Here is a 27,217-nt window from a genome sequence, read left to right on the forward strand (position 1 = left end):
CAGCTCAGAACCAGAAGAAACATATGCTGTGCACACTATATATGTATGTGCAAACTGTTCACACAGGATTGCACTCTTAAACTGAACACTGGATTATGGTGATATGATATTGTGATTTATACCAAATGGCGCCTGACTACTTTGTAAAGATTAACAGGAAATGAGTGTCCATAATGAATCTGAAAGAGTAATATAAATACTGTATGACTTTAGCGGGGTTATTGTTTTAGTACTGTGCAGACAGCTGACCTAATGCTCTAAACTTCAAAGTGAAGAAAAAGATCATTAGTCAATTTTTTCTCCAGTTATTGTTTATTATAGTACCAGAGCAACAATTACACTCCGGCAGTGGAGGAATAAGTGGATAAACAGTGGATCGTGCTATCTTAACAATCTAATTGCATGCAAATGTGTGGCTGTCTAGACACTGCAGGGCTGAGATGCTCCTTTTTGCAGTATCTGAAAGTATGGTGAAATATCATGCCGGTGGGGGGTGTAGAAGGGCAGGTTGAGGAGGGGGGAATCACAGCTCCACTCATTGCCATGAAGGACTGCCTGCTTTCTGGGGGGAAGCTGCTTCACTTGCACAGTTCCCTCTCACTCTCTCTTCACGTCACGCTTTTTTTTTTTTTTCTAACATCTTCTCCAGATTTCCAAACTCTTACCAGATGTAGAGAATTCACAGATGATTCATCGATCAAGCTCACTTCGTAGACTTTGTAGACACCGACTTTGGGGGAGGTGGGGGTTGGGGGTTTGGGGGGTTCCTGGCGCTCTGAAGTGTCTTTACAAAAGGGCCATCCATTCTGCTGTCTGGATTCCAGCAGAATGACTTGTGGCAGCAGCTGTTTGATTGTCATTAAAGCCTGTGCGAGGCCATGAGCTCATTCCATATCTTCATGTTAATGTCAGACTTTATCTGTTATTGGAGTAGGAGTATTACCCTAATCTTGGCTCTTCCTTCCTAATTTGTTCACAGCCTATGTTTTGCATGAATCATCTGAGGTGGTTAAGGGGATAATTTACAATAAAAGAAATAGAAAAACTGAATATTAACAAAAGATTGTCCATATAAAAGCACTTAGGTACTTTTGCTATCCAATGTTACACAAAACAGCTTGATAAGAGAGGAAAAATGAAGTGCAGCTGATAAAAATCAGTAAAAATGATTATATCACCCGAAACCCTTCAAAACATTTGAGTTGATACATTAGAATATTTGCTAGTGGACATGTAAATCACAAGGCTAGGGAAACTATGACAATAAGCAAACCTGGTATAATCTCCCAATACCACAAGATTACAAGGCTGCGTAGCAAAAATGCCCTAGAAACCACAAAGGGCTCAGCCCTGCTGAGTACTGCTGCTGTTAGTGCGACTGAGCCCCGACTGCTGAAATGTTCATCTGTTTTAACAAAAGATGGAGCATTTGTGAAGTTCAGCTTTCATTTATCAGTCAGTCCTTACATTAAGTTCACACTCGCTAACAGCAAGCAATAAAAGTAACAATGAAAGGGTCAGGATAATCCCACTGTCTGACTACCTAAAAAGAAAAGAGTTGTGTCTGACAATGTGTGGCATATAAGCAGGCAGTCCTGTAATGTATCATTTCCTTTGGGTTTCTTCTGTGTACAAGAACATGTTTGACCACAACTGCGGTTTCTGACCTGTTACAGGACTTTCACCAACTAGTGGAACCAGTCTGATCGCAGGACCAACAGCAGCAACAGACCATGACATTGACAAAACACTTCCACAATATGGGCGGAAAATGTCCCTTGATCTTTTCTCAGTCCCCTCAGGCCAGGTGAGTTCCCGCCTCACCCTCTACCAACCAGTCCACAACCAGCCCGCTAAAGCTCCCACCCCTGTCAGGAAACCACCAGCACAAACCCATTTCCTGAGAGCAGAGGCCTCAACCATCTTTGGTGGTGGTGTTTACCAATAAGGCTGTACTGTGAGGTTTATGGCTCGATGTTGGGTTGCAGCAGAACGTTTGGAATACATCATGAATTATAGCCGCACATCAGGACACTTTGAAAACCACTTGGGAAATGCGAAGTAACAAAGATGACGAATGAAAATCAGATTGCTTTTTGGTGGTTTTCTCCAGAACAAGTCAGAAAAGGCTGTTGAAGGACACCCCATTGAGAAATTGAAATAAAGACTCCATTAAAAAAAGAGAGAGAGAGAGAATTGCTTTTCTGTAACAGTAAAAAAACAAAAAGGGTTTTACAATCTCACATAAGAAAGATGCTGGCAAACAGGCACCATATATCTGCTTTATCTCTATCCAACCACAGCTATAGCAGCCAAAATTAGTGATGCTCATGCTTTTATTTACTTGCGAAATCCCATTACGCCTGTGGTACTGTGGGCAAAAATGCTTTTTATACACATTACCGTGGCAGCAAATAAGATAAGGCACCAGTCCTGAGAGGCAATATGAGACTGTGTGAGAGCAAACTTGCTTTGAATATTATTAGGCTATTCATCAATCAGAAACAATGGACAAACATCTGATACTAGTGGTCAGTTTGCTAAATGTTACAGTCACTGATGTAAGACAGCACAGGATGCGTTTGACAAAGAAATTCATGACTGAGGAAGCTTTAAAGAAGCTATAATCAGCCATACATCAAGTGTGTTCACCCTGAAATCTTCCATGGTTGAATACAGAGATGGCACGAATACTGATGAAGCAAATGAATAATAATCAATGTTCTTGAAATATATTAGTTTGATCATATTTTAATAAACTGAAATTAGAGTGAAGTGTATTTTTTGTCTCTTTAAGGGTTCCATACAAAGTAAAAATACATCTTCCCCACAACCCTTCAACAGTGCTCATTTTTCATTCAGCCTGCTTTGCCAGGATGTGCCAACATGATTGTTTCCCCGATCCTCATCATGGCCACTTTTCACAGGGGACCACTAAAATCAGAATCCTGACAGCAGATTATTTTGACAAGTGGAAAGCGTCAGGGCTTTTTCTTCCCCAAAAGGCCGCAGGACTGCTATGATGGATAAACTGCCAATATGCACCCTCTGGCCACCAATCTTTTCTCTGGAGAAATACTTATCAAGGTTCGCTGAATTACTCCTAAAAAAACAGAGCCACTTGTGGTGGGAACAGAAGTTACTTACATAAAGTTTGTGCCCAGTCCCACTAGAGTCTGACCAAACACTATTCATGAGCCAAAACGCTCGTTTTTATTTTCAGAAATTAATTGATTATATTCAAATTCTGTCCATATGCACACGGACAACTTAACCACAAGATCAAGGATTAAGTATTGCTTATGTCTGGCAATATTTCATGGCATTGATAAATCCAAGAAAACCACAAGTTTTTGCAAAACCTTAAAAAAAATAAATCATAGCATAGAGGGAAATCTATGCTGTTGTAGATGTATTATCTGGTTGATGCCAAGACAAATTTTTTTCTGTGGATTTGGTTCCCTGTCACTGCAATACATTCAAGAAAAAACTTCTTAAAGATTTTCACATCTACCAGAATGTGTGACCATGTTGCCAATTTCATTTGCTACCTGCTGAGAGTCCCCCTAAACCCCTGCACTTCACTTCACCTTGGAGGAGATCGGATGGCTCTCTTTAAGTACCATTTCCTTATGGGAGCTGCTGTATAAATGCAAGCCCTGAAGTAGCCATTCAGTGTTCGTTAGTGTAATATCAATTTAAGAGCCTGCATAATGATAATTGTAACGGCTACAGTATGACAGTGCAATCATTCTTCACCCACACAAAAGGTTGGGTAATCTCCAGTCATTCTGGGCTGCTTTTATTGTTTATGCTTGAAAAATCTTGATTTTAAAGCCAGCAAAAAACAAACAAACTAACTAAAAAAAATAAAAATTAAAAAATAGCAACGTTTTTTTAAAAACATCTGAGGCCATTCAAGTAAATGGCAGAGTGGTATCTGACTTCAGACATCACTGTACATGTGATTAATTGGACTGCAATAGCAGGTTTTATTTATTTATTTAAGAACTAGATCCTTTTAGTGTTTTGGAGTATTGAGATTTCTTCTGAGTGTTGTATCTGCATTGTGTCGAAGGATTAAGGAGGAAGCTGGTCTGGGTGACTTGCATTTATTGAAACCCTTGTGTGGCGTCCTCCCTACCACCACAACTGCTACTGCTGTTGCTGCTGCTTGTGCTCCCTCCCTGAGGTAAACACAGAGACAGTGGATTCCACACTGACTTTACTTGGCTCATCTGCCTGAAGGTAGAAGTAAATAAACACGCTTTATTTTAAACTGAAGTATTATGCACCCCAACACCCTCTGTCTATTTAAATGACAGGATAAATCTATTACTGCAGCTTTGCATTACAAGTACCATATAATTTGTGAAAGTATTATAGTTTCACAGACTTTTTGTCTGTGTATGACATGTTGTGGGTCATGTATATGACCCGCAATCCACTCAGCTATTTTTGAGCACGGGGGGGACTCTAAACCTAAAATAACTTTCAATCCGCAACACAAGAAATTATTGCATCCACTCAAGTGGATAAGACTTAGTGTAAGTTACTTTTTAATGTCATAACATCGGGCCAAAAGTGAAATTGTCTACACTTGTCTCTAAGGTTTACAGTAACCATGTACTAATCTGGCTCTGTTACAGACCTTTGAAGAATGGAACTGGTCCCTTTGAATTACCTGCCAGCATAATGCGACTATCTGAACTAGTGTGGAAATATGCAACCTAGGTGTTTTAAAAGATTATTCAAAGCCATAAAGCCATTGCCTTTGAAAACAACAAGATTGCAGGTCCTTAAATCTTTACCGATAAGGTTTAGCCAAGATAAAAGAAGTAGACTTGCAGTGAGCGCTCATACAGCACCCTGACATTACACAAACCGAGCGGTTTAGTTAGAGCAGCTGTTTAAGCTGGGACAGCCGCCCCACAATAGCTGTCCATTCTCCATGAGGACAGGGAGAGCAGTGTTTGTCTGCGTACATACATGACTGACAGCTTCTGCACTTGAACTTGGCTAAGTGGTGCTTCGGGGCAATGAGGCTATGCGGGCACAAGTGCTGTTATTCATAGTTTGAGAGGACTTTATAAAAGTTGCATTCCTCACTTCCCAGGAGGAGAAGAACTCCCTTTCACTTGAAGCAGGTAGTCAGAATCTTAGGGGTCTTTAACCCTGAGTTCCCAGCCCCAAAAGTTTTACAATAGGATGCCTAAATGTCAGGGAGCACATTTGCCACTGGACAGTGTTTGGAATATAGTATGCTGCAGAGAGCCAACACAATGATTGGGAAGACAGCAACTAGGGCTGTCTGCAAATAAATTAGCCAATTCAGCTTGATAAGTGCTTAATTTCCTTTGACACTGGAGGATGTTTCATAAAAATCACTCATATTGACTCATTTCCTAAATGAGTTTGCAGACAGGGTTTCTACTGTTGTCCTCACCCTAGGGAACTGCTGCTTTACGTACAAGAGATTAAATTTGTGAACTACGACTAGCAACACAGAAACAGGAGTTACAATAATACCTGTCATAAATCTGACTGAATAAAGGAGAGGTCTATTGGTTATGACATGTTTGTGTCTATTTGTTTAGTCACCCTGAAGGGACAGTTCATTCTGACTTTAGAAACAAAACATTTTCAGCGTGCTACTTTAGAATGCCTGTCCATTATTTGTGTGTCAGAAATCATGAAAGATGATGATAAGTCATGGCCTGTAAAATTCAATCCCATTTCTGAAAACAGTTGAGATGACAGAGAGAATAATTTAGGTATCATATACTGGGAGATGATGAATGCAAAAAGTAAAAAAAAAAACAAAACAAAACATATATTAATACTAATTATAAGCTGATTAGAGTGTGAAACAAGAAGAATCCTGATAGGGATTTCAAAGGAACAGTTTATACAAAGCTCTCCCTCTTCTGTACAATGATTTAATGTGCCCTTGAGCAAGGAATTTCGCTGTTAGGATGAAATGCAAATCCATCTTTTTGTAAAACACCTGTTGGGCTGCTGTAAATTACACATGAAGCGTAAAATCCACAATGCTGTGACAAAAATATTGGCATTAACATCCAAATTGGTTTTCTACATTGTGCTTCCATTTCGTCCGACATATCACATCATGAAAGATTGTGGGAATATTTAATTTAAGACAGTTTAATTCACAACATGGTGTGCAAAGAAAAGCTTCTAGTGGGATGTTGCAGAGGTTGCAGACATGGGTGCAGGGTCCTCCGGGGGACTTTAGGGGGGCAGAGGGACGTCTAGAAACTAAATGACAATCAACTCAATTTTACTCCTAAGTCGCTAAAGGGTTCTCTGATTATGAAGGAGCAGACACATTTATTCTAGCAGATGTCCTCACTCCCCTTGTTTCAGTTGGCAGGCATTAATTCAACTCAAGGCAAAACCTAAAAAACCCTCTCAGGCGGGATTCCTGCAGAGAAAACTCTGTCAGCTGAGGCTCCCAGGAGCTGTGTGCTGCTGTGTGCTCATGTCGGTGGCACATAAAAGTTTTAGTCGCCACTCCGTAGTGCACTTTTTCTCGTCTTTATAAATATTGTTAGCCCGTTATGGGCTGGTCAATAAATAGGCTAGGGCAACTAAGCGCTTTACTTACAAGGAAACAGTCCGGGCTGGGAAGTCCAGAGGCGTAGCTGTCAGCTCCAGACCGCTACAGTCCACTGAATCTCCGGTGCAGGTACAGTTCTGGGCACACGGCAAGTCCGAGCACAATCCGCCTCTGTTCAATAGTTCGACCGTCAAAATTAAATAAAAAACACACCGAGAAACACATCCAAATTGTCCCAGGGACGCCGCCATTTTGTATCCAGTTTTAATACCGCGGCCGCTGAGCTTTCTCCTCGGACACACAAACTGGAATATTAAAGTAGTTTCGGAAAGACTGTAAGTCTTTTGTAGCACATCAATTGTCTTCTTGACATCCAGAGGCTAGAAAAAAACAAATATGGCGAAGTAAAACGTTTTTTTCCATCTCATTAAAAGTCATTTAGGACACAAGTTCTCCTGGTCCAACTTTCTCCTCTGGTGTCCGACGCGGGCTACAAAAAACTGAGGAGATTTACAGTCAACTACAGCGAGCTTGTAGGTCGGTCCTAACTTTAGCTGATGTTCACAGTTGGTGTCCATAAAAAGGGTAAAATGTTACTTTCTGGCCTGTAGTGACATGTTTGAAAACACGCAACGGGGAAACGTTAAAGGACACCGTGCCTCCGGACCGTTCTGGAAATAACTGTTGATCAACGGAGCTGCGCCGAAACTGTGCGGCACCTTATGAGACGGACCACCGGTGACTTCTACCGGGGGCTCACAGAGTCCGCCACCAAAGTTAGGCTTTGCTGAGGGACTGAAGTCCGGCAGGATCAGAGCCCGAAACTCCAGCGTTGGTGTGTGAAGCCGAGCCGAGCTGCTCTCCGCTGCTGTAGCCGAATAAATCCACTTTTGGGAATAACACACTCGATCCAGGGAAAGTCAGCCGGCGGCTAATCAGGTGCCGTCTGTGGTCACAAAATCTCGACTATCCGATTAATAGTAAAATAGAGTCCCCCCCTCCTTCCGATCATGTACCACCACCATGAGTTTTTTCCTTTCTTGAGTTACTTTTCCTTTTTTTCTGGCCGATCGGTCTGTTCGTCCCACGTTGGATGCACAACAGCGATTCCAAGGCCCTCCCGTGCCTGGCCGTGACTGGCCGCCGGGGTTTGACGGACGGGTCCGCTCGCGCGCTGATTGGCGGTTGCCGGCTGTCGGCGCAGCGCGGAGCTGGAGAGCGTTTGAGCGGCCGTCACTCAGCGGTCTGTGGCCCCGCCCCTGTTTCCCACCCCGGGGTGTGAAACCGCACCAGCTCCGCTCACTCTCACTGCTCCTTAAAGAGACATTCACCGAGACCGAGCTCTGTAATCGCATTATAACAAGCCATAACAACATAATTGGTTTGAATGCCACAACAGTTCAATTTAAAGTTTTTCCGTGCAACTAAAATCGTCTGCCCTGCTATATAATACAGTAAAATTAAATGAAATGAAATCAAATTAAAATCTGAGAGGATTTGAAAAACATGGTGCTGCTTAATACTGTTGTCCACACAGGGATTTACAGGAAAAAGGCAAGCAACCGGTGTTATAGCCAAACTCGACCAATATTTTATTAATACTGCCATCAATATTTATTTTGACCGCATTTTTATTTTAATCAAGAAAGAACCGCTGAGCATTTGTAGTTATCAGGTCTTACACATAATTTTTCTGTCAAATTCAGTTCATGTTGTTTTAATAGAAAATGTTTGGAGTCAGGTGTGAGTATGTGTGCCAAGTGCATACCAAAAGGGCTGCAAGTGCTTTATATGTTCGTTTCATGAGCACCTCAGTTGACCCCAACAATTCAAATTGCCCTGTCAAGTAGGATAAAAACCCACCTGGATTTTTGAGTTTAGTCAACAATGTGAGTTTCCTTCAGGATGAATCTGAGCAATTATATTCCAGTACTTCTCCTAAGTGTTCATTCCTCATCTCCAACACAATGAAGAGGCAAATCTAATTTATTCGACAGCTACTAAGTTACTTACAGTTTATTTTTAATACAACACAAAGTGTTTCACTTTTAAGCAAAGGTGGTTAAATACTTATTGGGGCCTTTTAATTTTGTCAAAGTAACAATTCAACAGTTCTGAAATGCTCTGTTGCAAGTAACCATGTCTCAAAAAATTATTTTCACAATAATATATGTCATTTATACAATATATTAATGCTATTACTGCTTTAATGTGCAGCAACACCAATGATGCAGCTGGCAAAGGCGGAGCTAAATTGGATTACTTTACATTGTGCTGACTAACTAAATCTACACTAAACAATTATTTGCCATTTGATTATGTTTTATATTAATGATTCGAAAGTCATTTGTAACAGTGAAATAGTAATAAATACAGTTTAACAAATGATTCACACAGACACATTACATTATATTAATCTCTGTATTGACAAAAAAAAATAAGGAATATGCTGCTTACAAGTTAATGCACCCAGTAATAGATTAATAATGAGATAATACTATTGTAATAATTGCATTTCTAGATACTTTTGGACGATTTAGTACATTTGGCTGATAATAATTCATGCAGATTTTTGAATCCCAATTTTCTTGTTACTGAATTTCGTTGTATTGTGGTGCTGCAATGGTAATGATTTGAAAGTCTCCTCTGCTGCTGTTTGTTCCTCCTGTGTGAAAGTTGATATATTTTGCAGGTGTGGTGGAGCATCTGTGTTTGTCATTGTGTGCAAACAAGGTGTTTATATTTGTGTGTGCAGGCACTCATATGCACATGTGCGTGTTTTGTGCATCCAGACTGATCCTTTCACCAGTTGAGCATATAATGGCCACATGATAGGCCAAAATTCTTCCCAAATGTTGAGTTCCTGTTCACCAGTTATCTCCAGACTGCACATCTGTGATAAATCAGTGGCGCTGTCAGGCTTCTGGCCTCATGAACATTTTTTTTTTCATCGCATATTTTTCCTGGCACTGACAGATTGCATTGATTGACTTTGTCAGAGCTGTTATGATGACTTGGTGTGTGGAGACATCCCAGATTTCATTGCCATTAATCACAGTAGCAAGGCTACAGATATTCACACCTGCAGCACTGCAGGCAGTTTAGTGGCACATTTCCCCGTTCCTTTTCCAATGAATAGATGAAGGTTTCACATTGCATCATGTATGTGTGAGTGAGCGCAGTAGCCTACAGGTGAGGCCTCTAGCTCCGAGAAGCAAGGAAAATATCTGAGAAATGAGACCATGTCAAAACATGACTTCATTAGGGGTGGAAAACTGAGTAATGGAGGAAAACAAATATCTATAGTTTGTCCTGAATTGTCAACAATACGTGAGGTTTAGGGCTTGTTTGGATACTTGAATACAAACAAAAAAAAATTAAAAATCTTAGAAGCAAAGCATATCTTGGTCAAATGTCTGTTAATGAAAAACCATTTAAAATATAGTCTATTGATCTCATCATGTTTAAAAAAAATACATAGTATTAGTATTAGTGATACAGCAAATAATCGTAAGCATGCTCCTCTGTACAGTATTGAGACATCTCTCATCATATTTTATGTTTATACCAAAATGTTAATAGTTAATATCTGCCATCCATCCAATTTACATCTCAAAGATCTTCAATTAACCAGCCACTGGCACAGTGTTGGATTCTGAGCCTGATGACGAGAATGAATTGCCATCTTATTTTCATTTCCTTCTTATGGATCTGTTCTTTCTGACACTGTGCCTTGGCACATTTTGCTTACAAGTGACAGGATGTCAACAGCTGCAGCCACCCCAGTATTTTGATGATCCTTCAGCAGATTAGGTATGTGGACCAGGTACTTTGGGGGTCTATTCTGAGAGGTCGACTGGCATGTCTTTTAATGTGATTTATTTGGTGGATGACCTAGTCAGGATGACTTGGCACACAAATAACTTAACTAATGCAGCAGGCAAATACCAGGTTAAAATTTCAACCAGCATACTAAGCCCAGGCTCAAGGGTCTATCACAGCAAATGTTAATGTGGATGCTTTTGTCTTGTCATCTGTGCCAATCCAGCCTGATTAAGATCAGCCAGTTCCTACCATCAACATGTGACTTTAGATAAGACAGTTTTTAATCTCCAGTAATTTAGTTTTGAAAGTAGACATTTCTTCCCACTGACAAAACATGCTGTTTTGCATTACACAATATAGCAATGTTAATGTGTTGTCACTGCAAAGGGGCTGCGTTCAAGTTTTCTATTGTATTGTACATGCATTTATAACACAGAAACACTAAATATGCAGCTCATTGAAGACATTAGTCTTTTTACTTAAGGGCTCGTACATTTAACATGGGACAGTGCTGGGGTGATATTTCACTTTGCGTATGGATTGATTTATCATCTGAGAAACCGAGGCCTCAACAAAGAATCCAGCTTTTGCGACCATAACTGGTCTGCCCTTCTTACTCACCCCATGCCCATTCTCCTGTGTGCTGCTCTGTAAAACTGTGACTGATGAGAAGAGTCGGCATGATCCTGTCATGAGGCTACATTGTAAAGAAGATAATGAATGCACCAGATGAGTCTCTGCCTTTTTTTCTTTTTTTTTTTTTTTTTTTTTGTATGTATGTTTTTAACGTCAACCATATTGGTGTTTACTCAGCTGGAATAGAAAGGAAGTGAAGATTTTGAGACTGGTATGGTAGAAATGAAAGTATAGGTGTGTTTTTCTGGTCAACTACATATTGTTTACAATTCACTTTTTTTTTTGGTCTTGGAAGGGTAACCGATGGCAATGGTGCTGATAGCAATGATGGGGTGGGGGGGTTTAAGGCCTTGACCAATTCATCATGCTCCTCTTACTGGAATCTTCAAAGATAACAAACCATCTGCTGCAGCTATTCATCAGCTATAAAATGGAGAGGCGTGAAAGCCAGCCAACTCATCATACTGTGACTGGGACGGCTAACGGGTGGTGCAGGAGCACAGCGATGCTACTCTCATGGGAAGCAGAAACGGTTTGGGCATTTCTGTCAATACCAGGCTGCCTGCTAAGTGGTGTGATATGTCACCTATTAGGGGGAGAACATGAGTGAAGAGTGGAAGAGAAAAGCAAGACAGATGGGAAAAAAATTAGGATTGGGGGGGACAACACACAGGGTGACAGTACTCGCTTATATTAGACCAAATTTTAAAACACTACCTGTTCCTCTTCTGTTTGGATTCTGAGCACAGAAATCGGTTAAACCGATTAACTAATATCAGTTTATTTGCTATAAATGAAACACAGTGGAAGTTAAGTCCCTTGCTGTTAATTAGGTGTCTGTGCTGACCTTCTCCAAAGACGGATGCACAAAGTAAATAAGGATCCCTTGTCCTCTGCTATCCATGTATGAAATGTGAAAAGGTAACACTTCTGTCTGAGTACCTATTACTTGTGACTCCATCAGCAGAGATCAACAATGTGTACATTCGAACAAGCTGTTGTCTGATGTATTTCCAGAGGCAAATCCTAATGGCACATCACTATATTTGTGAATCTACCCAGAGAGGGCTGTTAAGGAATTTGCAAATAAGCCAATGTGCATTCTTTCCAAATTTGTACATTTACATGTGTTTTCAGGGGTTTAGGACACTAAATTCCTCTTGAAAAACCCCCGGCAACAGCAGGACTCTTGAGGACACTCATTATCATTGCCTGTATGTCCTGTCCATTCATCTTGGAAAATTCAAATTTTACTTACTGGATGAACTTTCCATGTTCTGATTTCTCTTACTCTTCCTTTACATTACAGTTTACTTTACTTGACAATGATTCTTAAACATGTACAAGAATAATAGAAACCAAGATGTGACAGAGTCTAAGTGACACATAAATGTGCAGTCTAACTTATGGCGCTTACAGTGCCTTGGAACAACATAAAAAAAAAGGAGTATACATTTTCTATTTTGTTATATCTTGAAAGGTTTTGATCTAATAATTGACTAAGTCACTGGACATGTTAACATTTAAATCCACAATTAATGAGCTATATGATATTTAATTTGATGAAATAAACAGTCATTAATTGAGGAAGTGAAAGGAAAAGAGAGTCTGAATAAAGAAGGCTAGGCCGTGGTGTCATTGTTAGTGTTCAACATAACCACATGATATGCAGGTGTCTAAACACTACAGCTCTGCCCATTCTTCTCTTTATATTATTATTTTCTTTCTTTTTTTTAATCCCTATTGAAAGTGTGCCAACATTTTCATTTCTCATCAGTGTTTGTCTAATGAGGAGAATGAATCAGGTGGTGCTGTGCCAAGTTTCTGTCAGGAGCTAAGACTTGCAGCTTGGCGGCCCAACGGTAAACGATGAGAGACAAACTATGCCAGCTCCCTAACCTGTTCCATCATGAGGGAGGTGTGGCTACAGTTGCTCGCCCTGTCTGTTATGCTTACACTTAAAGCTACAAGTGTCAGTCGCAATGAAGGTATGCATTGTTGAAAGTGGGGCCAAATGGCAGTTAGTTTCCATGTCCTTTCAGCAGGTGTTTACTTGTGTGTACATTGCTCACATCCTCACCCTGCAAAGACAAAGTCAAAGCTGTCGTTTGTTGGTTTACAGCTTCTTTGACAGGCGGGGTTTGGAAGGGCAACTCTCCCGTGTCTTTGGCTATGGTTGTTTTAATAGGCCTTGTCAATTGAATATTTCATAAAAGAAGCGATGGCCTGGAACAGTTTTCTTTCTGTGCAAGGAGAGGAATGTGCTTGTTTCAGGCTTTGAAAGGTGACTTCTGTGTTGTACGGTTGCAGCAGCCAAACAGCTTTTTGTCTGCCAGCACTCTTTGTTTTGGTGTTTTTAGTGTGAATGCGTTCGTACCAAGAAAGAACCCCATTCTGTCTTTTGTCTTTGTCACTCTTGTTCTCTCCTCAGCATCTGGATGGCTTGAAAAACAGCTTTTGTTGTCACATAGATCATAATTATCATTATTGAACCCAGTACCCAGTAACAGAAAAGCCGGTTTCTCCCTTGGTGTTTAACTCTACCTCATTTAAACAGGTGGAGTATAAAATCACCAGTCCTACCTTTCACCTGTCACATTTCACAGATGGTTACACATGGGCCCAGTGTTTAGACATGTACTAAGCAGTTTAATTAACCATCTAAATCAGAATGGCCCACCCGTCTAAATTCAGTTAGGTCTTCAAACATACTCAATGGCACCACAGGCCAGAGGTGGAAAATTCAATTTATTTGAAGAAACCAGATAACCGTTTACTGCACGGCGGACCATATGGTGTCCCTTGGTGTGAGTTGTATATGTTTACGAGCGATTCATTCAGCGTCATTACATTATCTTAAGTGTATCATTAACTGCGGAGAAATGGCAATTAGATGGTGTGTTAACTGATGCCACTGTGTGTGTGTGTGTGTGTGTGTGTGTGTGTGTGTGTGTGTGTGTGTGTGTGTGTGTGTGCGCGCGCATTTGAATAAAAGGCTCAGAGAAACATTTCTTTTAAACAACTGCTACACTTTTCCCCCTGAAGCACACAAATTACAGTGATTCAATAAAACCACAGTTCACTGCATTTGCAATTGTAGATTTAATGAAACATTTAATTGCTCAGTTCTTCCTCTAATTATTCTAAAGCTGCCATACACAACCCAAATGTACTTAAAACACTCAACAGGCTGATGAACACCAGGCTGACATTCCATCAGTGTAGGGAACGAACCCATATAAATCAAACCTTTTCTCCTTCTCAAACCTGCTTCTCTCCCCTCACAACACTGCAGTGGTCTACTCATTAGCAGAAGCTTTGGGAACGCTTGTATAGCTATGTGGAGTACAAAGAGAGAAAAGGGTCGCCCTCCTTTTTTCCTGTGCTCCCTTCCTTCTGACAAAGTAGGGCCCCGGTGAATAGTGGAGGCAAAAGCAGAGCTGAATGGAGCTGAAGAAGTGAAGCTCGCTCATGCAGAGAACTCCCATCCCCTCTATACCTGCCCTGAGAAAAGAGCGGCCAGCTGCTGCTGCTGAGCCTTTTTCCCTGGCTTCAATAGAGACCTTGTGAAAGGAGCCTGGACAGGGTAGCTGAATACGGAGAGAGAAAGTGAGGAATGGAAGTAAGGCAGGCAAGGAAGGAAGAAAAAGGGAAGGGAAGGGGGGTCTAATTAGGAGTTGAGAGGGTACAGAGTTTGCATAAACCCATCGTTATGCTCCCTCTGTGCACAGAGCTCTTGGGGATGGTGTGTGACAGAGAAGAAGAACAGTTTGGTTTAATCAATCATAATGGAAATTAGCATGTTATAATGAAGCGGTAGGACAAGCCCATTATTTGGGCAGTTCAAAGGGGAGCTTGACTTTGGAGCTGGGATCTGCGGGTGCTGTCCAAATCAAGCTTGGCAGGGCCTCTGCTGAAGCTTATAGGAAAAAAACAGGCATTCTAAAGAGCTTTCAAATGCATGCCTAGTACAGGAGAAATTATATTCACACAACAGATCTCCCATTGCTTTCATCTAAGTGGCTTTATTGAGATTTATATTTTGTCCATCCATCCATTCATCTTGTACCGCTTTTCAGTTTGTGGGTAGGGGGGTGCTGGAGACAATCCCAGCCAACGTTCCGGATGAGGGCAGGTTACACTCTGGACAGGTTGCTAGTCCATCACAGGGCCAACATACAGAGACAAACAACCACTCATACTCAGACTCAGGCCCACAGACAATTTAGAGTCACCAACTAACCTAAACATGCATGTGGGAGGAAACCCACAGAGAAAGGCTAGAGGCCAGGGAACCGAACATGCGACCTTCAGTGCTAACCACTATGCCACTGTGCTGCCCAGAGTTTCATTGTAATAAAAATTGCCCAACATGGATTTCTACAGATATGGTACAAAGTGCGTCCTTTATCAGTTCAATAACAAACACTTCTTGCAGTTTCCAAATACGGGATGATTCCGTATTTTAAGGGACGGTGGGCAACCCTAACTATGCCCCTCTTCTAAATCTTCCTTTTTATTTTGCCTGTGCTGCTGTTTTATCACCTTCGGTTGACTTTACTTCCTTTATTTAATGCCAGTTTCTTTGGTGCTTTTTCAATCCCGATGCCCCCCCCCCCCCGCCCCTCACCCACTCCCCCGCCTGCCCTTAGGCCGCCACTGTTGCTAATAGGATAATGGCTGCCATGTTATGCACACTTAAGACCCACAGAGCAGCGCTTTGGGCTGCGTCCATGTGTATGTGTAAATGTTGTGTGTCTGCCTTCTCCATCAGGCTGTGGTAACTACAGGGGGGGTTTAGAAGTGTGTGTAATTTAAAAATTGCACATGTGGTAAATGACTACAGCTCTTGTCTATATATGACAATGTGTCATACTTGCTTTTAAATTAGGGAACCTACATACTATAAAGCATTTTAGAGACCACAGCTTTGTCTTCCCAGGATTTATTAGAAACTTTGTTAAGGACACTTTAGCTCTCATCCTCAGACAATATAAGACTCACTATTCACCTCAGCAACTCAGCCCCAGGGCTGTGGGCTATAACTCATGCTGTGTAATTTGGAGCTTGCTAATCTCTTGACAACTGTATAATGACAACTTCCTGAATGAGACTGTATTCAAGAGTCTATTAAAAAGGATTTTTACCATTATGAATCAAGAGACTTTTTGGTTTTCAAAATGTAACACTGACTGTATTTCTTAGTTGTTTTAACCCAAAAGAAAAAAAAAGTTTCAAGATAAATTACTGACACTTTTATAGACTAGATCACAAAGGCATTGAATAGTGTTTTGGGTGAGATAGAGCATGATTTATTGTTCATCTGTTTATTGAAAAATGAGTGGACAATAACAAAAGGCCTTTTGAGCATTCCTGAGTATCCTCAGCCAGGTTTTAAACGTGCTGTTTAAACTACCTAGCAGATGTTCATTGCCTCTGATGTATGTCCAATTCCTGTGCAGCACAGGAGACCTCTTGCATACCTCATCTTCGAGGCCCGCAGGTTCTGCATCTTTTGCCCCAAAACAATGTCAAAGTTAACCAACATGGCACAGGTATATTAGAGACCACAGCAAGGAAAGAAAAGAAGAAGTAAAGCGAGATTATCCTCTGCTAATGTTTTCTCCCCTGTAAAAGAGCAAGCACTGATAAAGTGGAAAGAAGCCACAAACTGTTTTTGCATCCATCTACAGTCATTTACAGTCATAACATTTTAGCATACACCTCCACTTCATTCTTTAGTGCCTGTGCTGGGAGACAGGAATTAAACGTGTAGCGGTCTCACCGTGATAGCTTCACATGCCAAAATACATGCAAACACACACTCATCTACATAAGCCCCTTTCATCCAACCTGTTCGAGAGGGAATGTTAAGTGTTTATTCTGCTTGCTGGTCTCAAAGATACATTTATATGGATGAATAATCTTTCTCTCTCTTACACACACAGAAAAAGATAAGAATTGTTTGTACAGTGTTAAAAAAAGTCAAATTCAAGGAAACTTAATTTGTGTGAATAATAAAACTATCACCCTAAAGCCAAAAGTAAGAATCAGCCATGTGGTGTAAATTAACATTCCGCAGCACCTTGACAAATTTGAAATGCTACGCAAAACAACTTTGCTAAATCAAATTAGCTATGCCATCAAATGTGATAATTTAACATCTAGCATTACACAAGATGTTGACAATGTCTTCCATATGCCAGACACCGCAACTGAATCCTCTACTGGCTGGCAGCATTTGGCATGATGCAAAAAAGCCACACAACCCCCATGAATCAGAAGTTTCTTGGTGGTTTTAGTATTGCAAAATAGTACTGTAGCTACACAGCAGATGTCTGGATTTGTGGAGGGGGAGAGGCATTACATTCAGATTAATAATGAGATTTGGACATCTGAGACCCATGTTGTAAACATCATTTTATGTCCCTGTTGAAGTCATTCAACAGGTTGCATTTATTCCTCATTAGCTCATTACAACCACTGACAGCTATCAATTGTCATTCAGATTCATCTGGATCTTAACTCCTGAAGATCAATTTAACCTTTCGCACTCTGGACATGCGGTGGTGATTATTTTTGCTGGTAAGGTGCTGCTACGTGTCGAGCCTAGCCATTTCTGTTCATACGCACACACCCCTCCTCCTGTGCTGAATTTGTTCTGCTTATTTAGTTTGGGCACCTCAGGTTCTTTAAGACCATGAGCGTGACAAGGCCGACAGGCCACAGTCCCACATGTCTCCATTTGGACGTCACAGTTTCTCTCTGTCTCTTGGTTTATGTCCTGCTCTCTTTCTTTCCCTCAGTCTGGTGGCTTCTCCTGCACATACCTAAATTTCACTAAAATATCACCAACAATTGAATAATAATAATAATAACAATAATGACGATAATGATAACAATAATAATAATAAATTAAAAGTTCTGAAAAATTGAGTGGGGAAATTATCAGCACATCAGCATTTCATCCTTTACAAAAGACCAGGCCTGTGATATTAATGAGCATTTTGAGGATGTTAGTGTCTGCTGGAAACTGCACCTCTCAGCTTGTGTTCTGAGAATAATTTAATTCTTGACACCTGTGAGGAGCCTCCAAGTCAAACACACAAGGTTGATTAAAACATGACCATAACAGGAAATTTGCAGTGAAAATGTAACTCAAGGTTTATGTGATGTGGAAGTGTTGAAGTCTGGCAGTCAGGAGGATTGATTGTCTTGGATTAAATATACTCATCTCAGATTTCATCCTGGTCCGGGTTGGAACTGAACCTGCATATCTAGCTTATATGACATAGCCAGAGATGTTACATGAATTACACAAGACATTTATTTGTTGCTACATAATATGGTTTAACACTTTGACGCCAAAGTGAGTGTACAGCATGTTTTGCTTTTGCTGACTAGAGCTGCTGAGGACATGCATACCTTCCATATTGTGTCTCGACACTTCTCCTACCCCTTTATGAGTGTATGTGTATGTTAGCATGCATGAATGCATCCATGCAGTTATGTGAGCGAACATTTGGTCTTAGTGTTACTGACCTACATGCAGGTGTAAATATGTGTGTGCGTGCCAGCAGACATGCACAGTGAACCGCAGTAATGACATCAGTGTTTCCTGTTCACTCTAGCTCTCTCCATTGCTGGCCTTTCTTCCTCCTCTTGTCTCTCTTTCCTCTCTCGTGCTCTCTTTTTTTTTTTTGACGGGAGATCAGACAGGAAATGCTGGACTGATTTGAAAGATTAGTGAAGCATCTGCCAGCTGTTGAAGAAATGTGTGAAGGTGAGTGGACATCCTCCCCTGTGGAGCTGGTAATGAGTATCCTTTCAGATTTTTACAGGCTCTGCAAAAAAACGTGCTGTGGGTACATACTGGTTCTGTTAGGTAATTAAAGCTTTAGTTCATCTAAATGACCTCACCCAAACCCTCAATTTCTAAACAAATTGAGGGTTGGCTGGACCAAAGGAAAAATCAGGGGATCATTAAAGGATTCATCCTCTGGGGACCATGGCCAAGGGCAAGCCACCCACTAGGTCCTGCTGAGCTATTTCAGTTTAGACCAGTCAAATCCACTAGCAGTAAGTCCTCTCATCCAACTCTGGTGCTGTAAACCATGCAGATAGTTTTGGATATTTGCTTAATCTTCAGTGCTGAGTTGAAAATGCAGTCAATGTGACAGGACAGGCAATTGATCTGATAAGACACATAAGAATTTGCCTCACCTGTGAATGCTTAAAAAATACTGCTGCACTTACTGAGACAGTTATGCTTTACAGTGCCAGTTTGTCATCATAACTCCACAGGGAGTAATGAAAACTCTGCATCTGGTGACAGTTATATGAGCCCTGGCACTGTCAGATGGGAGTCTGTGCGTCTATGATGAGCTTTACCTCTTCAATCTAATTCCTCTTTAGAAGATTATCAATCAGGCTCTGGTCCACACTTTTACAAAGAACTGAAAAAAACAAAAAAGACAGAAAGAAAGGAAACAATGTTCCTGTCACACCTTTGTGTAGCAGTTGTTGGGCACATATTTCACCTAATTTTACCAAATGCTCTATTTCTCCAGTTGCTTGGCACGTGCATTGCGAGGTTTTCATTTGGTGTGATCGCTTCCAAAAAGCAGTAGATGAGAAAAAGATTTCACTTGAACTGAACTGACCTGAAAGAAAGCAAGTAACTGTTTTCCATTCTTTTCCGCAAACAAATTTTACAGCCAGCTTAACCTTGTCAAGAAATCTTTGAAGTCTCCGTATCATGTGACATAAACAACAGATGTATCAAATGTTTGTATCTGTCATTTGGTATCTGACTTTTCAAACAGTTAGAATAAAACAGAAGACTAATAATGTATTGGAATGTGGAAATGCTACGCAGCGTATGTCATGGCAGGAACATTCGATCTGCACCTGGGATAAGCTGCTTACAAAACCTTCACACCTGCATGCCCTTGACATTTTGTGCGTACTTGTGTATGAGAAAGAGGGAGAGAGAGTGAGTGAGTGAGAGAGTAGGTGGAGGGAGAAAAAGGAATCAGATTTGGAGGAAACTGGTAATAAAAGCAATGAAACTAAGACAACAAAAATAGGATAATGTATCGACACAGGTGGCTGAGGCTACAGGCAGCCATTTTCTCTCTTTCTCTCTCTCACTCTGGGAAAAGCTGTAAAGTTTGTGTTTAAGTGTGTGCAGGATGTTTTCCAGGGCCTCCCTTCACTCGGCCTGGGAACATCTCTAAAAGTTTCCCTTTACACAGTTGCTTTTTTTTTAATCACTCAACAACACTCTCCTGTATGTCAGTGGCCTGGTTTCAATCAACCTGCAAAGCATTAAGTCCTCCTTAAACACTCCTCCTGCTCTATCTAGCTCTACAGGTCCGTGAGTCAGAACCAGGAAGATTGTTATTAGTAACGAAGAACAACGCGTCCTTCCTGGTTTTCATTTGTGTTTGCACACCGTTATTTGGCATGAAATAAATACCGTATCGTTCACTTTCAAGGTCCCACATCTCATTTTGCTTCAGTGGGAGCTGTTGTGTGCTTAATAATATGCTCTACACTTATAATGGGTGAGATAAACTGTGGCTCTGAAGTAGTTTTGTTCACAGAGAACACTGATGTTCATTCACAGGACTCAGCTGCTGAGCGATGCACAGACAGATGGGAAATAAGCCGCCATTACTTACTATTGCTCATTTATCTTGAAACGGCTGTATTTAAACATAATTATCTCTATCGTGGAGCATACTAAGACGGGACGACACAGGACATCTGTGTGCATGTGTGTGTGCATGTGTGTGTGTGTGTGTGTGTGTTGTCAATTGCACATGTGCTGTTGATCCTGAGGACTGCTGGAAAATTGAGATGATGATGTTCCCTGTATTTTGGTCTGAAATTGCTACATATTTTTTTCTCTCTCTCCCGCTCTCTCTCTCTGTCAGGTACACACACGCACGCACACACACACACACACACACACACAAAACAGATGTTTTCATCTGCACTGCCTTGTTTTTACAGCTTTGAAATATTCACGGCTCCTTCTAATAATTCATCTAATGTGCTGTCTTGTTCAGCCTTGGACCATAACTTCATGCTTGTCAGTAAAGTACGGTGTTCTGTTTGACAAACAGGCCTTTATTCAGACATTAAGGAAATTATAATGTCTATTCATATACATTTTCAGCTGGTAACATGGTTGGTGAAGTTTTCTGACTCTTTAAATAACACTGTAATGCAAGTAATGCAAATAGTATGTTCAACATAAAAATGTTCAAACGTCAGTCATTCAACATTTGACTTGAGCAGCAGGAGTTCCTTCCTCTTGAGGAACTCAAACTCAGTCTTATCCAAGTATTTCTTGAAGACCACTTGAAAAGCTCCAGGACAGCAAACAGACACGATTCTTATTTAATGTAGTATTTCTAATAATTTGGAACTGAAACAAAATGTAACTTTTTTTAAATTATGTCTCTGTCTCGTTTCTCTATAGTGGGTTATTCAGTATTTTACAATTCATCACATTTTAAGAACTGAGCATATATATAATTAATAAGTAGTACAGAATTCAAACTGTATTTAGTCACGTTTCGTCACGTGTTAAAGTTCAAGGTAAGAAATAATGTTTTCACTTCTAATTTGTGAAGATGCCACTCAGTTTGCATTTGATGATACCTCCTTGTTCTAATTTTTAATGTCATTTTTTCCCTTATTTTAGCTTTGGCACTAAATGCATTCATAGAAAATCATTTGCCCGTAAATGTCACATTCATTCATTTATTCATTTTCTGCCATTTCTGGGTCACAGGGAGTGCTGGAGCCAATCCCAGCTTACTCTGGGTGAAGGCGGTGTACACCCTGGACAGGCCACCAGTCCATCACAGGACCAACACACAGAGACAGACAGAGACCAACAACCACTCACACTCAGACCTACGGACAGTTTAGAGTCACCAGTTAACCCAAACATGATGTCTTTGGACGGTGGGTCCATATAGACATGGGGAGAACATGCAAACTCTGCACAAAAAGGCCCCAGGCCGGGAACCAAACCCACAACCTCCTTAATGTGGGGCAACAGCGCTAATCACTATGCTGCCATGCTTCCCATAAATATAACACATAATTTAAAATTAGCTTTAAACGATTTGTGGCCAACAAGCAATCAGGCTTCATTGTGAAAACATGGACGTCACCCAAGAGCTGTATAAATGAGCCTTGCAGCTTCTATAGAAAATACTTCACTGGCCCACACAGCTCATACAATAGACTGATGGATGAATGTGTGCAGCAACATGTTCAATGTGATGATTAGTCTGCTGTGGCCCAAACCCAGATGCTTGAGCCTATACAAAACAACCCAGCTGGAGGGTAGCTACCAGTCCGGAGACACTCGGGGCACAGGTGCAGTGCTAGTGTCTCTCTCCAAAATAAAAAAACAAAAACCTGGCTGACCCTGTGACACTCAAACAAAAACAAACACTGAGCTCTGCACCGACGGTGGCCGTGGTTTTCTTTCCATCTCTTCATATTTTTTGGGGGCAGCCTCCCCTCACAAAGCTACAAAGCAAACACAGTAGTGTGAACACTGGCCTGAATAAGGGTAAACATGGGTTGTTGTGACGTGTGTGGTGAGTGAGTGACCATGTGTGGTGGGCATTCCTGATATTGAGCCTCTGGTGCTATTTTTTTTTTCTTGCTGGGTGACATGTTTTGAGAAGGCTGGTCCCCCACCCAGGCCTCACCTGTTGAGCCATGACAACCAAACAAATGGCTTCCATCGCTGCTCACGCTGACCTTTGACCACCAGGCTTTGAGCTGCCCTGCAGAGAGGGGCTGTTTTAGAAGCCTTTCTGGTTCAATAACATCTTTTCCCCTGGAGCAGCAAAAGCGTTTAGCTGTTTAACACCTGTGGCTCCGTCCCCTGAGCTCCAGCACAACTGCTCATATCTTCCATATATCCTCACACAATGCGTAGTCATTTGTCATGCCTTGTTCTCTGTCTTCACACTGATTGCAGCCACAATTTGCTAGAATTTTGCGTTTGATTCTCGTATGCAAACATGTAAATGCTGGCCATGTTAGTGTTCTATAAATCTTTTTGTTTATCTGGTTGTTAATTTATTTCCTGGTGGATTCATCAGTCTGGTTCATGTTGGTGGTGTCTCCTGCTGAATGCCAGTTGGACTAATTCATTTGACAAAGTAACAATGATGCAAATATACAGCTTGATTATCAATGAAGGTGCATTAAATCAAACTCTCCTGAAGTAGTAAGAAATACTTGTTTGAGAAATCTTAACTCTGCCCTGCAAATTTGTAAATTAGCGGAACTGGCAGATTTTTGTGTGTGGACTATTGGAAAAATGATCAAATATAACATCATGAAAAAAACAATACAAGTACAAAGTTAAGCTGTTCAAAAAGTTTGAAGTTACCCAGATGTGTGTCTCCAGAGGTCTATTAAGATTAACTTTGTGAACATATCTGGGCCTCCTCTCCACTCCAGTTCTTTTTTTGCCCCCAAAAACACTCCCAACCACTGGCACTGCACCAATTTTGTCACTGTGGGCACATCCACCTCCAATATATATGCCTCTACTTTAACATGTGCAACTTCTCCCTCTACGTGGGAGAAAATTACTGCACACTCATGCATGGGTATACTCAATCTAAGGCAAATATTCACTCACCTGCTGCATGATAAACAATCCCTCTCTTACCTCATGAATAAAATGAATAATCAACTTTATAATTTACAACAGAAACCTCTTAGCAGCAGACTATAATTGCTGGAGAGATACACACATGGCCCCACACCCTTGCTGAAGTCACACACCTGTGTATATTAATATTCTCCCCCTGACACACTCTGTTAGGTTTGTTAAAATGTGATATGCAGATTTATAAGCAACAGCAAAGGAAACACACACACACATTGTTTTCCTTCACACCTAGAACATGAACGACCACACAAAGCGTATGAGCACTCACTTAACAAAACAAAACAAAAATGGAATATACACAAGTCTCCCCACACACAAAGACACTCAGCACAGTTAGACAGTTACTCAGTCACATGTAAATAATCTCCAACAGCCATAAAACATTTCATATTGAGAAACCATGTTAATAGAACAGCTCAGCCCTGTGAGCTAGCTCTGCAGCATACCGCTTGGAACACGTAATTCCTCATATCAAGCTGCTACAGATGCAGTGAAATGCTGCAATCCAAGACCACACTGCCAAACAATCCGACAAACAACAGCAGCACCTGCCTGAAATCTGGGAGTGAGTGGAGTGTAATGCCTTGGCTTCGGAGAAAGGATGTGTGCATCTGTGTCTGTGTGTGCTTGTGTGTGTTCCTTCAGGATTGATCGTGATGAAGCAGGCCTAGCATTAGGTCATCAGTTCTGCTGGCGTTTCCACAGCTGCTGGGCTTGACTGGTGGTGATATGTCCACATATGGAGGTTCTCGCTGTTCACAAAATATTTCATATGAAGAGCATTTTACGCTGAATTGGAACCAGAAATGTGACTTTCTGAGGTATAATGGGTCAGATGATTGGCTACAGATTTTTGAGGTCTGCTATCCCTCAGTAACAACTATCAAACTGACTAATGATGCAACATGGGCTGATGAATGCTCTACACAGTCCGACTGTATGGAAATGATGACAAAAGGAGCTATTGCTGAATAGCCAGCATTAGCATTAATAGCTGTTGTGTTGTCATATCACCATCACCTGCTTGTGCCAAAAAATCCCATTCAGCCTTTTTAAAGAGCAATTCCTGTTTTTGTCATAAATATTTATATATTTATGACAAAATGTATATATTTATGACTGTCACAGGTCACGATAAAATTTCAGTAATCACCTCCATTTCTAAAACTTTGGGAAACCAGACTTTAGCAAGAACAGAAGAGCAATGGGGACTGGGACAATAAACCTCCCTACAGCTTTCCATTTAGCAGAAATCAGCTGGAGCTCCTGCAATCAAAGAATGGTCCTTTGAAAGTCCCTGTATGGTCATTTGGAAAGCTGATGGTGGAAAAAATATGAGGCGTAAAATGCAGAATGCTAATTACTGGAATTTCCCTTTCCGAAAAACCATTTTACGCTGAGATTTACACTGAAGAAAACACCAGATTTTTGGGTTTGCAACATGCAGTGTTGATGCTTTCTGAGGCATTTTCCAGCTGGCTGTCCAGTTAAAACAGGTTAACACCTGGCTCATCGGCACTTATGTCTTTGGATTGACTCATAATCCATATGTGTGGTTCGTAAAACAGAACAAACAAGCCCACATATGGACACACTTTCATTCATACTGTGAAACAGCCACCCTGTTTTTCGACCGGTGACACTCTCATGCGCACGCACGCACACACAAACCCACAGATGCGCACATAACACATACCCAGCCCAACAGTATCAGTGCCATTGCTATTCTGCTGCAGTTGCTGGGTGCAAATCTGTGCTGTGTTTAGCAAAGGAGATTGTGTATTTCGAGAGTGTATGTGGGCTACGGCAGGTCAATAAATATTTGATGACAGTGCCACCTCTCCTCAGCGCCCTAGCCCAAGCAGATGATCTCCTGACCTTCAGACACCCAGGGCCAGATGAATTATTAAGAGCAGAACTGTCAGTCACAAGTGCAGGGCCAACTCCAGGTGGAATAGAGCCGGAGGGCTATCGGTGATCACATCTCCCTCAGATGTCGATCTCCAGAACACCACCTGCTGATTGGACACCTTGACTTTGAGGAAAAAGGAAGTTCTCCAAGCTCAGCATAATGACAACAAAATGCACAGCAGGAGCTTCAACTGCATCTGTGCCTGTATAGACACAGGGATGAAAACATTATAGATATGCCATATGTGTCTGTTGGCATAATGCTGGATGCAAATAATCTGACATTCAAGGTTAATGATGCTTTTATCCTTGTGTAATCATCAATGATCCCACCCTCGTAGAGAAAGCCTTGCTTTCCACTGCCTTCTAAGAAACTTCTGTTTTGTATTATCTTATTATTTCCTGCTCACATACTTGCTATCACATCAGTTTTATGTGTGTTTTGATGATATTATAAATGGTTGTTCAGGATTTTGCACATGGTGTAGAGTTCCTGTTGTCCCGAGGCCCTGCATGGGACAGCAGACTATTGAACTGATTGTGACCTCTTAAGTTTTGTCTGGGGGCCCGTCCAGTTTCATCACTCAGTTGTTAGAAGCTGATGTGTTATTGCTGGCCCTCATTGATTAATCAATGAATGTGTGTGCTGGCAAACAGGACCTTTGCGGAGAATGTGATTCAGCGTCTGCCTTCGATGATCTATCTGTGAATGTGCGCAGAGTGTGTGTGTCTCTGTGTGGACTGTGTGTATGTGTATCCGTCAGCGATTCCTGCAGCCTGTGATGCAGAAGGCTGCCTCAGCCCGGAGTAACCTTCTCCCCGTGAAGGTGTCGCATATGATACTTCCTCAGGCAACTGCCAAACACCACCCGATCCCCCTTCCAACGCTCAAGCCTGATCCCTTCCATCCCTTGCATTCCTTTCCAGCACTCCCACCACCACTGCCTTCGCCACCTTGCTGCCGCCCCTTCCCTTCCCTTTTGCCTGCGCTGGACATGTAGTTGTCGCCCCACCCGACTCCCTGTTCCACGTCTCCCAGCCCCAGCAACAGCTGGGCTCAGCTTGCAGCTGATCAGATCTTTTGCTTGGCTGTGCCTGGATGCTGTAACTGAGTGACACTGGGCTGAGATTAGCCTCTCTGATCAGAGGAAGCTGAGCCAAAGACAAGCAAAGTGTTAATTTTTAAAGATTAAAGTGTCTTTATTTTGCTCTTATAGGATTCTTAAACGGAAAGTCCCAGAGAAGTTCAAAGTTAATGGTAAGTTACAGAGTGGTGTGCTGAGCTGAAGGTCTTCACTTCATCTTGTTGTACCTTCATGAGCTTGTTAATGTTGTTAAAACTGGCAAACACACAAGAAATAGAAAAATAGAATATAATGATACTCAACAGTGAGTATCCTCCCATCAGGTAAATTACTTTATTGATCCTGAGTACTGACTGAGCCATCAAACATTTCTATCAGACCACATCTCTATGAGTGCTGCTGATGGTCGGTTTCAACCATGATGAGCCAGGACAGGATCAGGGCATTTCATTTTCT

At 41.4% G+C, this 27,217-nt stretch overlaps 1 protein-coding gene across 1 annotated transcript in view; it reads right to left on the minus strand.

Annotated features, from left to right (window-relative positions):
- lrig1 (leucine-rich repeats and immunoglobulin-like domains 1) overlaps positions 1 to 6,831 on the minus strand; it is a 33,708-nt gene extending 26,877 nt beyond the window's left edge. Inside the window, exon 1 of the mRNA XM_029501412.1 lies at positions 6,629 to 6,831. Coding sequence (XP_029357272.1) covers positions 6,629 to 6,831 — 203 coding nt within the window. The remainder of the gene's footprint in view (positions 1 to 6,628) is intronic.
- Positions 6,832 to 27,217: the final 20,386 nt, after the last annotated feature.

Source organism: Echeneis naucrates, chromosome 5, assembly GCF_900963305.1.
Source record: "Echeneis naucrates chromosome 5, fEcheNa1.1, whole genome shotgun sequence".
NCBI lineage: Eukaryota > Metazoa > Chordata > Actinopteri > Carangiformes > Echeneidae > Echeneis > Echeneis naucrates.